The 16,754-nt window shown below is 39.4% G+C and overlaps 1 protein-coding gene across 6 annotated transcripts in view; it reads left to right on the forward strand.

Moving 5' to 3' along the window:
• Positions 1-16,754, forward strand: part of RASGRF2 (Ras protein specific guanine nucleotide releasing factor 2) — a 123,768-nt gene that overhangs the window by 45,855 nt on the left and 61,159 nt on the right. For all 6 annotated transcript variants that reach the window (XM_042866105.1, XM_042866106.1, XM_042866109.1 and 3 more), the window contains exons 6-12: positions 1,124-1,203; positions 1,702-1,895; positions 3,400-3,509; positions 6,325-6,443; positions 13,050-13,210; positions 14,184-14,250; positions 15,097-15,233. In XM_042866105.1, the coding sequence (XP_042722039.1) occupies positions 1,124-1,203; positions 1,702-1,895; positions 3,400-3,509; positions 6,325-6,443; positions 13,050-13,210; positions 14,184-14,250; positions 15,097-15,233 (868 nt within the window). The remainder of the gene's footprint in view (positions 1-1,123; positions 1,204-1,701; positions 1,896-3,399; positions 3,510-6,324; positions 6,444-13,049; positions 13,211-14,183; positions 14,251-15,096; positions 15,234-16,754) is intronic.

The raw sequence follows: 16,754 nt of genomic DNA on the forward strand, positions 1-16,754 counted from the left end.
TTTTTGCTTTTGGAGGTTCCTCTGACCACTCCTGTTCATTCTGTCTGTTTTTGTAGTAATGAAGTTTTGCTTTTGTTTGTTTGTTGTGATATAAGTAATGTGTCTGAGTTGGACCTCATTCCCTTAGGGTAAGAGGTAAGTTGCAGTCTGTGATTCTGTTTGAAGCCATTTAGTCCTATCTGCCTCCTTACATTCTGTAGCTGCTGTGCTAGAGGAAGGAAAACATAAATAATGCCTTACTGAGCAGCTCTCTTAAATTTTCTGTCACCTTTCTTGTTTCCTTTTCTCTTAAGAGAATGAAATTGTACTTAGTGGCCTCATATGATTCAGATAAGACCTTCAGGATGAGTATGTCATATTTTCTTTTTTCTATTGTCGTGCCTAAGGAGCCTCCTTTTCTTTTGCTTGTCTTTTTGTATCCAGCAAAAAAGAATTGTTCTCTGCATTAAGCATCCTAGTGCTATTGTAACGAGTATGTAAAAACAAGCCAGCAGCCGTATAGAATTTGATACAGGATTGGGACTGCATCCAAAACTGCCCCAAACTTCTAAGAGAACAACTTGTTTCTTCAGTTACGAGACAGACTTTCCTTTCATAACGTCTTATTCATGATCACTGAACTCTTCATGATTTCACTTACCGTAGGGATGCCTCTAAAGCTCCTTCTGCTGATCACATGAGCTCAAGTACAGTGCTATTCAAAGTTCACATTCTGGGAAAGCTCTCAGCTTCAGATCTTGAAGAGTACTGTGAGAATACCTATAACTGCCACTGGCTAGAGGTTTTCTAAAACTATTGATACATTGTCAGAGATATTCTTGGAACACTTAGTCGTTAACCTATGTGGAATATACTATTTAATAAACTATTTTATTTAAAAGATTAAGCAGTTAAGATATGCTTTCCATGGTAATTAGTATGTATTTAGTAAAGATACTGCACTAAAAAATCTAAACATTGTAATAAAATGTTTACTTCCATAATAATAATAACTGTCTTCTGTTTTTCCTACTGAAATGAAAAATGCACCAGTAAACAAGAAGGAATGCTTCTTTGTGAATTGTAAATTGGCAAATAGACCTGAATTTTTTTTTTTTTGTTTCTTTAAATACTTGTTTTTCAGTGAAACAATCATGTTTCTTCATGAAATATTTCATCAAGGTTTAAAAGCAAGGATTGCTAATTGGCCTACCTTAATTCTAGGTAAGTTGCTGTATTTTTTACTATTGTATTTTTTAAAGTATTTCTACAGGTTGTTATACTTTCTCAATTTTTGTAATTATTTTTTTTAATTGCTGTGAGTTTTTTTTTTCTTTTTTTTTTTTTTTTTTAGTGACTGTGTCCTTTTTGAATGAAATGCTTTTGTAGAGCTAGTACTGTGTGGTTTGGTGTAGTGACCACATGGGCAGTAGTATAACACGCCTGATATCCAGATGAGAATTCCTCTGTTTTAGCCTTGATCATGAGCATTGTTTACACAGAGGCCCCTGCATTTGCAGTGAAATTGTCTGGTTATTAACTCATCAGAACAACTCTATTTTGACAGGTGAAAGAACAAAGTATAATGTTTCCGAATATATTGGAAATATAACTGATTGCAGTAATTCACTTCCATAGAACATAATAGTTTTGTTTTTTTCTAAAAAATACATTCCAAGACATGGATAGCTGGAAAAAAAAGCATTTCTTGACTTTTTCTAGCTGACTTATTTGACATTCTGCTGCCAATGCTGAACATATATCAAGAATTTGTTCGGAATCATCAGTATAGTCTACAAGTACTGGCAAATTGTAAGCAAAACAGAGATTTTGACAAACTCTTGAAGCAATATGAAGCCAACCCAGCATGTGAGGGGCGAATGCTGGAAACTTTCCTTACTTACCCCATGTTTCAGGTAGTCTCTGTACATTTTTTTCACTCTTTGTTTTTCACGTTTTGTTGAATCATTTTGTGTTACTGAAATCATGATTGATAGAAGGTGTTTCTTGCGTAAGTAAAAGTAGTCTCATGCAAACTAATTTAGTTTTTATGTATTTCATTATTATACAGAAACTGCTTATAGAGATCTTTTCTCAAACTACAATGACTCAAATCTATTAAGAATCCTGTGTATACGCAAGGAGAATGTTGGGTGAGGGCTAGTACCGAAAGAACAAAAAAGGAAAAGTTGGGAAACAAATTATTGACTTCTGACCTGCTGCAGGAATACACAACAGTCCAAACAGGGGTAATATAACTGGTACAGCAAGTTAGAGCAATCACAAGCATTTTAGGAGAAATATATTTTGAAACCCTCTTCCTACTTTTGTTCTTCAGTGACCTGGTCTTTAGAATATAAAATATATACAGCAGAAGTATTTGAAAACTTCATTAGCCTTATGTTATATTCTGTTGATATGTATGGATTAATTATTTGCAGCTGTTATCAAAAGTCTTTGAAACACTAGTGTGATGGTTTTGTGACATTTATGTTTGACATAATTTATTTACCATGTCAGTGGTGAATCCCAGCAGTTTGTTCAGTAACTGGCAAATGGAGTTCTCCCCCCCTCAAAAAAAGGGTCACTGCCATTGTGTTAGAACTAGTCAGCCCTGTTATCCTAATTAGAAGGCCACTGCTACTTCTAACAGTGTATTTGTTCAGCTTCTAGCCTGTATACCATAAAGTTTGGAAAATTTTGATTGAACTTAAAAATACCTTGGGATTTTAGAGGGGAGAGAGAGGGTCCTATTGATATGTGATGAATAATGTTGTGATGAGGATGTTTTCTGCATAGGAGAAAGCATCTCTCCACTTTCTAAATAGTTCTTATTCTTTAAAAATAAATACTACTGCAGGGTCACTTGCTTCTGTTTAACATTCATGAATGTGCTTTAAGTGATGACAGTTTGAATCAGGATGGTTAAGCTTCTGTTTGGCCTTTAACTGTCAAATCTTGCATATTCTTCAGTGTCCATTAGTACAATGTGAATTATTTCATCTGTATGCTAACAGGCCACCACCTGGCGTGTAAAAAATCTAGATGCTTGCAACCTATTACAATTTTAGTAAGGTGTATGTGGATCTGCCAGAATGTTTTGAAAATTTTCTGTGTTGACACTTGAATAACAGCAAGAAAATAAGAAATTCAGTGTTATTCTTGTTACTGTCTCTGATTTTTTGCGTACAATATTGAATTGAATTTATGTTGTTTCAGACTGAAAACACACGCACACATGCAGCTTCTGTGACCAAAAAGTTCAGTATTTTGGTAGTCTTGTTTAGATTGTATGTATTATCACTTAGTATTTATCACTTACATTTTATCACTCGTATTTAAAACAAAAAACAAAAAACAAAACTGTATCAAAATTATTTCTTTAAGGATTTACTGATTCTATTCCTAATTCATTTTAAGATTCCTAGATACATAATAACGCTTCATGAGCTCCTGGCTCACACACCACATGAACATGTTGAACGAAAAAGCCTTGAATTTGCAAAATCCAAACTAGAAGAACTTTCAAGGTGAGACTTTCTATGCTTTTATTCAATAATTCTGAAGCAAAGACTCTGAAATGTAAAATGAATTTTCTCTCTGGTTTTGTTCTTTTTAAAAAAAAATATTTTAAAGAAAAGGAACAAAACCGAACCAAAGTCCAGAAAACTAAAGAAATAAATAGTAATATTTAAACTCTTCTAGTCTTTTGTTTAACAGAAATCTACAAGTACTTTGTATTTTGGGTAGGGGAGAACAAAGTTGCTATAGAAACCACCTACCGTTATGAGCAATTTTCCTTATATAAAGAAATATGTATGTTTTTTCACAGTTTTTTTTTTTTTTTTTTTTTTTTTTTAAAGGGCATTTTCAATATTCCACAATGCTGGAGATCATTCAGGGTCTTGAGAAGTACTGAGTTCTCAATCCGTGTTGAGTTTGCATGTGTTAATGAACTATCACATATGCTATAAAGAAGTCCAAATAAACTGGAGCTAAAGATGTATTTTCATAATTAGTACTCACTATAGAAGCCTGTAAAATGAATATCTTCCTAGAAACTCCAGGTCTTAGATGCTTCTTTCTGTCAGCCTGGGCTGAAATTTGGTTGCTATCATTAGGAAACAGATCTTTCTGTTGTGAACAAAGACACGCTACATGAACAAGAATGTATGCCTTGAATATCTGGAGTATTCACCAAAAAAGTCCCTGTAAAATACGTAGCTGTAAATGCGTAATTGCTTCATAGCTCTTGTTAATTGCATTCTTTTGACTGTTCACATCTATAATGCCTTTAAGACAGAGTCGCTACGTTGGACAAACTACCTATCAGTTTGGAGCTTATTAATTTTTCTTTTTTGTCCTGCTGCATCTTCAATACAGTCAGCTAAATGGCATGTCCACCACCTTTTAATGCTCTGGCTTCTTTTGAAAAGACTTCTGAAGAATTAGCTGTGTTTTCTTCTTGCAGTGTAAGCAGGGTCTGCCATATTCTGAGGCCATTTGAAGCAGAGAAGTAATGCCTCCTTTCCCCTTAGAGCCAATGTCTGTGGGTAGGGTTATGTGTATATGTGTATAATAAGAAGAAATAGCACTGACTCTGCTTCATCTCATAAGTTAGAGTTCATCCAACTAATTTATCTCTGAATGTTCAGAATTGGAGGCTCAAACTGACTGATGCTCTTCTGCTCACAAAGCAGGTGATATGGACCATATGTATAAAACATTATGGCTTATTTATCGTAGATGTGAGTGAAGAATAGGCTTGAGACAGTGCAGTCAAGTCACAGTTCAGGAATATCGCAACATCATGCAAGTTTCTGTGTTAAGGTCTGTCTTGGAATAAACTGCTTTTCTGTGCAAGAGGAGGATACTTAGAAAGAGAATCACAGAATCACAGAAACACCAAGGTTGGAAAAGACCTACAAAATCATCCAGTCCAACCATCCACCTATCACCAATAGTTGTCACTGAACCATATCCCTCAACACAAAATCCAAACATTCCTTGAACATCTCCAGGGTCAGTGACTCCACCACCTCTCTGGGCAGCCCCTTCCAGTGCCTGACCGCTCTTTCAGAGAAGTAGTATTCCCTAATGTCCAGCCTGAATCTCCCCTGGCGCAGATTGAAGCCATTCCCTCTAGTTCTGTCACCAGTTACACAAAAGAAGAGGCCTACCCCAAGCTCACTTCAGGTAGTTATAGAGAGCAATAAGGTCTCTCCTGAGCCTCCTCTTCTCCAGACTGAACAATCCCAGCTCCTTCAGCTGCTCATCATAAGGCCTGAGCTCCAGACCCCTCACCAGCTTTGTTGCCCTTCTCTGAACCCGCTCCAAGGTTGGAGGGGCCCAAAACTGTACGTAGTACTGGAGGTGTGACCTCACCAGAGCTGAGTACAGGGGACAATCACTGCCCTGTTCCTGCTGGCAACACCGTTTCTGATGCCAGCCAGGATGCCATTGGCCTTCTTGGCCACCCGGGCACACTGCTGGCTTTTGTTCAGCCAAGCATCAATCAATACCCCCAGGTCCATTTCCTCTACGCAGTCTTCCAGCCACTCTGCCTCAAGCCTGTAGCGTCGCCTGGGGTTGTTGTGGCCGAAGTGCAGGACCCGGCATTTGGCCTTGTTGAACCTCATCCCATTGGCTCCAGCCCAGCTCTCCAGCCTGTCCAGATCTCTCTGTAGGGCCTCGCTACCCCCAGGCAGATCGACACTTCCAGCCAACTTTGTGTCATCTGCAAACTTACTGAGGGTGCACTCAGTGCCCTCATCCAGGTCATCATTAAAGATACTGAAGAGGAGGAAGTTAAGAGATGAACCATTAAAGTTGTAATTGTTACAGGGAGCAATGAGGAAGTGAATGGTATGTTCAATCGTAAACTGAAGCAGACCAGACCAGGAACCTAAAACCACGGTCAGGGAGTCTAAAATGTGTTTTATAGCTAACACAAAGAACTAAGAAACATTTCCAGTTTTGTGGATGCTAGTGAGCATCAAAAAGTACTCTTCTAGCAGCTTTGAACAATTTTCATCTTGGTGGCATCTGTCAGATGCGTTCAAGAGTAGTCTAAGAACAACTCTGACAGAATAGGTTCCACTGCTGAAAAAATGATTGCAACGATGGTTTGAAAGAAGGCAAAGCAGAGCAAGAAACTCGCTCTGGACTAGTCATGTGCTGTATGTATATATCTTTTGTGTTGTAAAGGACATTATCATCTCTTTATGCGTACACTGTCAAAAGTTCAAATGAAATGAGATGAAATATTTTGCATACATATTTTTGAAACATATTGCAAGATATATTTTGGGGAGTTTTAAGTACATTTTGTATTGTGTCTGACAGGGTAATGCATGATGAAGTGAGTGACACAGAAAACATCCGGAAGAATCTGGCCATAGAAAGAACAATAGTAGAAGGCTGTGATATATTGCTAGATACTAGTCAAACTTTTATACGCCAAGGTAAGACTTCTCTTTAAAAGCTACCTATGAAAATAATTGCATTTAAAACAGCAGGGTTCACATTGCCATCATTGGGCAAGTCACTGCACTGGGCACAGGTAACATCCTTAAAGTCTAGTGGACTGTGTAGTATGAGTTAAAAATGCTCAAATTTGGGCAGATTTGAGACTATAGTTGTGCCCCATTTCTGTACTGCATTATTGAGGAACCATGAAAAACAACAGCAAGCAATGGTAAATCATACATGGGACACTATTATACACTGAACAGGCTGTGATCTTCAGTTGTAATTACCTACAGCTCCACAGAGACAAAGGCTGTCTGGTCAGTCAAAATGGTAATGTCAGCTGATGCATCACCTGGACAAAAGTGCATGAGTAGCCTGAAATTTTGTCAAATGATTAAGCAATAAAGCAGTTGCTAAGAAAGAAAAGAGCTGTCATTCCCATTTTAATCAGTGCTTCAGGAACAGTTCAAATTCATAGTGCCAGAATCATAGAATCATAGAACAGCTCAGGTTGAAAAAGACCTTAAAGATCATTAAGTCCAACCACAACCTAACCGTATTACCTTAACTAACAGCCCTCCGCTAATAATGTCTTTGAGAACCACATTCAAATGGTTTTTAAACACATCCAGGGATGGTGACTCAACCACGTCTCTGGGGAGCCTATTCCAGTGCTTAACAACCTTTTCTGCAAAAAAGTTTTTCCTAATATCCAACCTAAACTTACCTTGATGCAACTTAAGGCCATTTCCCCTCGTTCTGTCACCTGTGAGAAGAAACCAGCCCTGCTCTTGCTGTAAACACCTTTCAGATATTGGAAGAGAGCAATAAGGTCTCCCTTCAGCCTCCTCTTCCCCAGACTAAACAGCCCCAGTTCCTTCAGTTGCTCCTCGTAGGGCATATTCTCCAGCCCTTCACAAGCCTCATTGTCCTTCTTTGGACCTGCTCCAGCACCTCAGTATCCTTTCTGTACTGAGGTGCCCAAAACTGAACACATACTCAAGGTGAGGCCTCACCAATGCTGAATACAGGGGCAGGATTACTTCCCTACTCGTGCTCACCACACCATTCCTGATACAAACCAGGATGCCACTGGCCTTCTTGGCCACCTGGGCACACTGCTGGCTCATATTCAGCTGGCTGTCCATCAGTCCATCAAGGTTCCTTTCCTTTCCATCAGGCAGCTTTCCAGCCACTCCTCCCCAAGCCTGTAGGGTTGCTTGGGGTAGTTGTGACCAAAATGCAGGACCTGACACTTGACCCTACTGAAACTCATACAGTTAACCTTGGCCCATCAATCCAGTCCATCCAGGTCCCTCTGTAGTGCCTTTCTCCCCTCTGGCAGATCAACATTCCCTGCCAACTTGGTGTCGTCTGCAAACTTACTGAGAGTGCACTCAACCCCCTTGCTCATGAAGATGCTAAATAGAAGCGACCTCAGTACCAGGGCCTGAGGGACACCACTTGTGACCAATCTCCAACTGGATTTAACTGCACTGACCGCAATTCTTTGGGCCTGGCCATCCAGCCAGCATTTCACGCAGCAGAGCAGATGCCCATCCAAACTGTGGGCAGCCAGCTTCTCCACGAGAATGTTGTGGGGGACAGTGTCAAAGGCTTTACTGAAGTCCAGGTAGACCATATCAACAGCCGTACCTTCATCCACCAAGCGGGTCACCTTGTCATAGAATGAGCCAATACCTGATATACTTGCTCCATCTTCTGAGAGGTACATTTTTGGGCTTCACTAAAAGTCCGGGAATGGATACAAAGATCACTTCAAGAAGAAAAACATGAAGAAAATGAAGGCTTCTTGTTCTTCCAGAGAGGTAGAATTACATCTAATAAAATTCAGTTAGTAAAAAGAATGAGGGAGAGGCATACCATATTCTTTATTCTTGGTGGTTTTGGAAACTCCTCCTGCTGAAGCTTAGGTCCATCATGTACAGAGAAGTGTTCGTTCCACCTCTGCTCAGCATTTGTGAGGCTGTAGCTGCATACTGTGTTCAGTTCTAGGTCACCCAGTTCAAGACTAACATAGACAAACTGTAGAAAGACCAGTGCAAAGCTACCAAGATGCTGAAAGGCCTAGAGCACCTCTCCTATGAGGAGAGTAAAAAAGAGCTGGGACTGTTCAGTCTGGAGAAGAAAAGGTTCAGGGAGGACCTTACCAACATGTATAAGAAGCTGAAGAGGGGTGCAAAGAAGACAGAGCCCTACTCTTTTCAGTGGTGCCCGCTGCCAGGAGAAGAGACACTGAGCACAGCCTGGAACACAGATGGTTCCCTCTGACCATCAGGCAGCACTTCATTCTGTGGGGGCGTGGGAGTCCTGGCACAAGGACCTGGAGGCTGTGGGGTCTCCTCCTTGGAGGTCTTCAGAAGCCACCTGGGCGTGAGCCTGAGTGCTCTGTTCTGCGTGGCCCTGCTTGAGCAGGGAGGGTTGGCCCACATGAAATCAGAGATTCTTTAATGGCCTGTTTACCATCCTGTGATATCAGGAGATAAATTTCTTACTGTACTCCACAAAATTGTAATTTAAAGTAAGTGCTACCTTGAACTGAAACTATAAATGGATTGTAGTTCTTAACTTGGGGGGGCTCACTCTAATGGTAAAACAAATGAAAAATCTTCATAATTGAAGCCTATTTTCCGTTTATATAAGAATTTACTTCTTGATCTTTTCTAACAAGGTAGTATTTTTGGATGGAGTAGCTACGGGTCTGTTAGGGAAGGATTTTAATGAGGTAAAAGCACTGTAAAGCATTACATACATGTAGGGAAGCTTGAGAATTTAATTTAGGTATATCCCTTCATGCGATCTTCTTTAGATAGCATCATCAGAACATTTGGTATTTAAATAGAATCATATGCAAAGCTGGTAGTTTAATAGGCTTTGTTTAGAATTTGAAATCCATTCTGTAGTGTTTCTGAGGTTATTTAGCCAAACTATGAAACTTTCCGTAGTAACTTCTGAGATTGTTTGTACAGTGGTCACATTTAAGTTACTCTGTTGTTCTTTAAATGTATGTGTTTGCTATAATTGAGGTGTTTCAGGAGTTATGAATGTGGTTTCAAGAAAAATGTGGAATTGTTACATTACAGCCACCCCTGGAGAACTACGGGGCTGATTCTCCTTGACTGACTTGTACCATGAAATTTTCTTAAACTTTTTTTTTTTTTTTTCACTGTGATTACGGTATTTTATATTTAAATGCATATGATGCTTTTTCCCTTTTTTTCCCTTAAAATTGACTAATATAATTTTGTCTGTGCACCCAGTGTTTCATCAGTGGAAGCCTACTAATTTTTCTGTGAAAATCAATCTGTAAAGGTTGGAATGTTGGTATGTAAGACCCAAGTCAAACCAGTGATTTAAGTAAATCAATTTCAGGTTTAATTCTGGGAATACTGTTAAGGACAGTGGATAAGCCTGCATGTTATGAAAGGCTGCATCACAATTTACCTTTTAGAAATCTTAAAGCATATGACATTGTATGAGTGCAGAAATCTGACTCAAGCTGATGAAATAATGGCAAGCCCATTTTCCTTTCACATCTGATTATAGGGTCACTTTAAGAGTGATGTCCACCTCATTTAATTTCAGTTAAGCTCCTCTTCTTTGTGTTGGTTGTGGAGAAATAGGTACCTATTTCTGACCAAAAAAAAAAAACAACTAACCAACCAACCAAACAAAAATATTTCTGACAGTGCTTTGCACAGTAAATTATGAATTCGCTTTCAGATTTCTTGGGGTCTCCTTTTGCCTACCTCTTACTTTGAAACAGACTATATTGTTAGGCCCTCTGTCAAGGCAAACAATATCTTCTTTATCTCTCTTTCTTCTCTTTGACATGGTCCCTCACCACATCTTTTCTCTCTAAATTGGAGAGGCATGGGTGTGAAGGATGGACAGTTTGGTGGATTAAGAATTGGTTGGCTGGTTGCAGCCAAAGGGTTGTGATCAGTGGCTCTGTGTCAGAGTGGAGGCCGGTCACAAGCGCCGTCCCTCAGGGTCTTGGGACCAGTGCTCTTCATAAGTGACACAGACGATGGCATCGAGTGCACCCTCAGCAAGTTTGCAGATGACACCAAGCTGGGCAGTGCAGTCGATGTACTGCCATCCAGTGGCTGGAGAAGTGGGTCCATGAAAACCTAATGAGGCACAGGGTGTTGCACTTGGGTCAGGGTAATCCCAGGTATTTATACAGAGTGGGGGAAGATCTCCTTCAGAGCAGCCCTGCAGAGAAGGACTTAGGGGTCCTGGTGGATGTGAAGCTGGACATGAGCCAGCAATGTGTGCTTGCAGTCTAGAAAGCCAACTGTGTTCTGGGCTGCATTAAAAAAGGGTGGCCAGCAGGGAGAGGGAAGTGATTGTCCCCCTCTACTCAGCTCTTGTGAGGCCCCATCTGCAGTACTGCATCCAGGCCTGGGGCCAGGAAGGAGGTGGAGCTCTTGGAGCAGGCCCAGAGGAGGGCCACTGAGATGATCAGAGGGCTGGAGGAAAGGCTGAAGGGCTTGTTTAGCTTGTTTGGGCTTGTTTAGCTTAGAGAAGGCTCCAGGGAGACCTCATTGTGGCCTTCCAGTACTTGAACAGAACGTATAAATAAGAGGGGCAACAGCTGTTTATGAGGGTGGATAGTGATAGGACAATGGGGAATGGTTTTAAACTGTGACAGGAGAGGTTTAGGTTAGACATTAGGAGGAAGTTTTTCACTCAGAGGGTGGTGACGTACTGGAACAGGTTGCCCAAGGAGGCTGTGGCTGCTCAGTCCCTGGAGGCATTCAAGGCCAGGCTGTATGTGGCTCTGGGCAGCCTCGTCTGGTGGTTGGTGACCCTGCACTTGAAACTGGATGATCATTGAGTTCCTTTTCAACCCAGGCCATTCTGTGGTTCTATGATTCTGTGATTCTTTAATGGCCTAAGGCAACGGAGACCTTGATCTGCCATCCAGCATTGGCTGACACCCAGAAAACTGTCTTCTGGAGGCCCCTCAGAGGCCATCAAATATGTTTTCTGATCTTCCTATCGTCAACTGCACTAAATTTACCTCTGCTAACGAATATGTCATAATTACAAAATTATGGAGTGGTTGAGGTTTGAAGGGACTTTTGGGAATTGTCCTGTCCAATTCCACCTGCTGAAAGCATTATCAACTGGTGCCAGTTACTCAGCATCATGTGCAGTCAAGTTTTTATTATTTCAAAAGAATGGAGGTTTTTTTTTACATCATATTACTAATGAACATTTCAAAATTAGTCTCACTTGGTTGTGGTAGTTGTACATTGGCCAGTCATAACAATTTTTTTTATTTTCTTAAGAGGAAATCTGTAGTAGAATCTACGACATGGCAAATGCTCAATTTCTTTAATCATGAGAACTTGATGGAAATGCAGTACATCCTTGCTAGATTTCAACTCTGTAGATTTTTTTTTCTGTGAGTATTAAGCTCATTATTGAAAGGAGATAACGCAGCCTCTCTTCACACTATGAAATAGTAATATTTCAGGTCCTTTTTTTTTTTTGTAGAATATAGGTGAATCTAAAAGGTGTTGCATAGGTTTACAGATTTCTAGAGTATAGCTTTTCTTTGTGTTTTATTACTGTGGCACAAATCATTGTGTACTCATTTAGTCTGAACATGTAGTGGTTCTCAAAGTACAACAGAATGTTGTAAGTTGATCAGTGTATATTTTGTTATGTCTCAGATGTATTAACAACTTAATATTTAAGTGCAAATAAGGAAATAAATGTAGGAAAAAGTGATGTAGAACAACAGTAGCTTTTTCACAGAGTAATCTTAATTTCTCTGTTAGTCTGTGTACATGATCTTCAAATTGTGCTTCACTATCAAATTTGATTCCAGACCCAAAATAAAAGTGATCATGATATCAGCAGGCAAAAAATTAGTGAGAGAATGGTTTTGAACAAACAAACAAGATGGAAGCATAACTTCTCTGTTTTGGAATTCTGTAGATTGCAAATTCAGACTTAATGCAATGAGATTCAATTTAGTGCTTGACTGGTAACACTTCTAACTTAGCTGTGTAGCCCTGACTCTAACACAATGCAAGATAAGAGATCTGCTTCATTTGCATCTCTTACTTATAGGCATACATATATACAAACCTTCCTTTCCATACAAATGTTTCCCTTCAAAACCTTTGTTTTTCTCCCTCTGTCTCTTTGGCTTGAAACTAGTGTACCTTTGCAAATCTAGCAATTACCAAAAATTGAGAAAAATGGAGATTGCCGTTCAGCTTTGTTCTCAGATTAACATGTTAGTAGCTCAGAGTTGTACGAAAATTTGACAACTATCTAACTAACTATTAGTTCAGACTTTGTTTGCTTGATGCTAGGACTGTGGTTACAGAGATGGATTTACTACTTCCGTTAAAAAAAAGTACAAATCTGTGAACTTGTCGTGAAACCCAAAATGAACTGGTACAAAGAAGATAAATGACCTTTTTTTTTTTTAATGGAAATTAATGTGTGTTAATACTTACTAGAATGAAAAATTGCATGATTTAATACCAAAATGTTTGGTAGATTAACACTTGTTATAGTCACAGTGTATTTTTTATTTTGATTATTGTCAGGTTCTCTTATTCAAGTCCCTTCAGTTGAAAGGGGAAAACTTAGCAAAGTTCGTCTGGGATCATTATCCTTGAAAAAGGAAGGAGAAAGGCAGTGCTTCTTATTTACAAAGCATTTTTTAATTTGTACAAGAAGTTCAGGAGGAAAACTGCATCTCCTTAAGGTACACATTATGACTCAATTCTGTATTTCAATTCAATGAAAATAAAGCTTCAGTGAAATTTTAATATAGCGGGGGGGGGGGCGGGGGGGGGGGCTTGTTCTGAACTGAGATTTTGTGTTCTTATGAACAGAAGTGAGATGATGTGTTTCTCATTGCAATACACTTTTCCGGAGGTGCGTGATTTAATAAACCTGGGGCTAGAAACAGTACATCAGTGCCTTTGTATAAGCCAGTAGTGGCTCTAAGTCTGTTTACAATGCAATAATCAGCCAGTACACCCCATAGAACTATGAAAGAACTTCCAGAGCTGTAATAAAATTAATATTTGAAGTCGGTTTTATTTTCCTGGGCAGCATATTGTCTTAAAGTGAATGTTCTACTTAGAGTGCTCTGGTTACACTAGTTGAGAATCAGTCTTCCTTGGGTTCGCTTTTGAATGAAGGTAAAATGGCAGTTTGTGGATTGATGTATGTTGAACAAAATTTTAATCTGACAAGGACATATCAGAGATATTTCAGGACTGCTTAGAAAATCTCTCTTGTTACTTTCTGTATGCATTTTCACTTTGTACTCTTTAAATAATTAATGTATTTTGCAAAGTAAATGAAGTGTAACTGAATCTTTCAAAAAGTCATGTATTATTTTTATTTAAATTCAGAATGAAATTATGAAATTCTAGTTACCTTTTCTGGAACTTACGAACAAGCCTGTGGGAGACAAATTATAGTATGGTAATAATGAAAAAAAATTTGCACATTTAAACATATGATTGATTTGCTTGCTTAAAGAAAATGTAATATCAGATCCAGCTGGTTTTAGTTCTTGAAAAATGTACATCATGAAATTGATATATCTTTCTATGAGCTCTGGATTGTAGAATCTTACTGTAAGATGTATCAATATTTTAAAATAGCTATAATGGCGAATTGGAGCACATGTCTCAATTTATGAAAAATGTACTTTGTTTTCATAGACAGGAGGCGTTCTGTCGTTAATAGAGTGCACATTGATTGAGGAGACAGATGCAACTGATGATGACTGTAAGTTACTTTCAACTGTTTGTAGTAATTACAGTTCTAAGTATATATATATATTTAAGTTTACCCTTGATTTATTTTTCATAACAAATTGATATGTTCTCCTCATTCATGAAATCAGAGAAACATCTGTTAACTGATTGAGTAGAATAAATTATTTAATAATGGCTGTACTGGCTTGCATAAGGATTTGTTTTGCTGTGTTTATTGTTGCTGTTGATATCTCACATAAGATTTCAAAGTACACTGGCTGAAGGAATGTGACAAATTATTTGCTGACTTTTCTATTCAGCTTCACCCTGAGGATCTTAGAAAGAAAAAAAAAAACCCAAACTTCTAGAAAGACAAAACAGATAATTGAGTTTCTTTCATGAAAGCTGATAGAGTTGGCAGAATTAGTGGAAAGTTTTTGTCTACAGATTTTGACTACAGCCCTTTTCAAATGAAGTAATTAAGCACATCCCCAGGCTGTGTGTTTTGTTACTCTTGACTTCCTCCCTGTAGTTTTAAACAAGTATTACCCATGAATTGTGGAAGTAGTTCCATTAATTTCAGTAATCCTTCAGTGTACTGAGAGCATATGAAATATAGGAGGGTTAGAAGGACCTCAGCCTTATCTGACATTTTAACATGTAACTTACATCAATTCCCACTAATGTATATTTGTAACTTTTATTGTATTTGGTGTATGTGGAAAATGATAATCAGCGTTTTGGATTCCCAGTCACATTTACTCTTTGTCAGAGAAATATTTTAATATAACTTTTTCAGTAAGTGGAAACAATATTTTCTTTATACTGTGGTTTGAAATCTCACATTTTGTCTTTTTTTACTTCTTTCGCTGTAAAGCAAAAAGCTCTGGACAGGTGTTTGGACACCTCGATTTCAAGCTTGTCGTTGAACCTACAGATGCTCCTCCTTTTACTATTGTCCTCTTAGCCCCTTCACGTCAAGAGAAAGCTGCATGGACAAGTGATATAAGTCAGGTAGCTTTCTGCATTCTTTATCCTGTTTGTCATGAAATTATTTACTTCATGTTTCTGAAAACTAATCCAAGAGAAAACTGATTTCTTGAGAGCTGATTGATTGCAATGTATTTGCAAATCCCCTAGTGTTACCTGTTCTCCCTGAAATTTTGCTTTTGCATTTGACTTCTTAGTGGAATGCATGTCAATCTGAAAGCTGAAAAGCTGCATGACTGAGTTGTGTGCTGCATGCCTACAAAGCTTGGAAGTGGCCTAATAAGGTATAGGTAAACACAGCAGCTGAGAGAGCATTGGGTGAAGTAGTTAGTCAGACTGTCAGGGAAAACAGTAGGAAACTTTTCTCTCTTGATTATTCCCTTTGAGGAAAGGAAAATCTGCCCCAGCTATTGCTTTCTGAAGAGATTTGAGGGCAACAGTAGAGATATTTTAATAATGTGAGAATGATGAAGATTAAGCTTCTTAAGAAAGCAGAATGATGGAATCGCCGAAATTGGAAAAGATTTCCAAGATCATCTAGTCCTGGCATCCACCTACCACCATTTCACCACTAAACCTTGTCTAGTACACCATCTAAATGCTTCTTGAACACCTCCAGGGATGGTGAATCAACCTCTGCCCTGGGCAGCCTTTGCCTGTTCCAGCATCTGACCGCTCTTCTGGAGAAGATTTCCTAATGTCCAACCTGAATCTGCCTTGGCACAACTTGAGGTCATTTCTTCTAGTTCTACTGCTACTTACACAGGAGAAAAGTCTGACCTGCACCTCACCACAACGTCCCTTCAGGTAGTTGTAGAGAACTATAAGGTCTCTCCTGAGCCTTCTTCACAGGAAAGAATTCCAGTTCCTCAGCCTCTTCCCATAAGACTTGTGCTCCAGTCCCTTCACAGCTTTGTTGATCTTCCCTGGGCACTCTATTGGGCCTCAGTGTTTCAATAATAGTGAGGGGCTCAGAACTGTATGCAGCACTTGATTTGAAGTCTCACTTGTGCTGAGTACTGGGAGACGATCGCCTCTCTAGTCTCGCTGGCTGCACTACTTCTGATACAAGCCAGGTTGCCATTGGCTTTCTTTGCCACCTGGGCACACTGCTGGCTCATGTTTAGCTGAGTGTCAACCAACACTACCAAGTCTGCTTCTTCCAAGCAGCCTTCCAGCCCTCTGCCCCAAGCCTGGGGTTGTTGTGGCCAAAGTGCAAGACCTGGCACTTGGCCTTGTTTTACTTCATCCCATTGGCCTCAGTGCATTGATCCAGCCTGTCACAGAATCACAGAATGGCCAGCGTTGGAAGGGACCTCAAGGATCATGAATCTCCAACCCCGCTGCCACGTGCAGGGCCACCAACTTCCACATTTAGTACTAGACCAGGCTGCCCAGGACCCCATCCAGTCCGACCTTGAACACCTCCAGGGATGGGGCATCCAGATCTTTCTGAAGAACCTTCTTACCCTCAGGCAGATTAATGGTGTCATCCACAAGAGTAGATACCACCTTAAAAGAGAAGAGTAAGGACTCAAGACACTG

Source organism: Lagopus leucura, unplaced genomic scaffold (genome assembly GCF_019238085.1).
Source record: "Lagopus leucura isolate 7727_CA_CO unplaced genomic scaffold, USGS_WTPT01 Super-Scaffold_810, whole genome shotgun sequence".
Taxonomy (NCBI): Eukaryota; Metazoa; Chordata; class Aves; order Galliformes; family Phasianidae; genus Lagopus; species Lagopus leucura.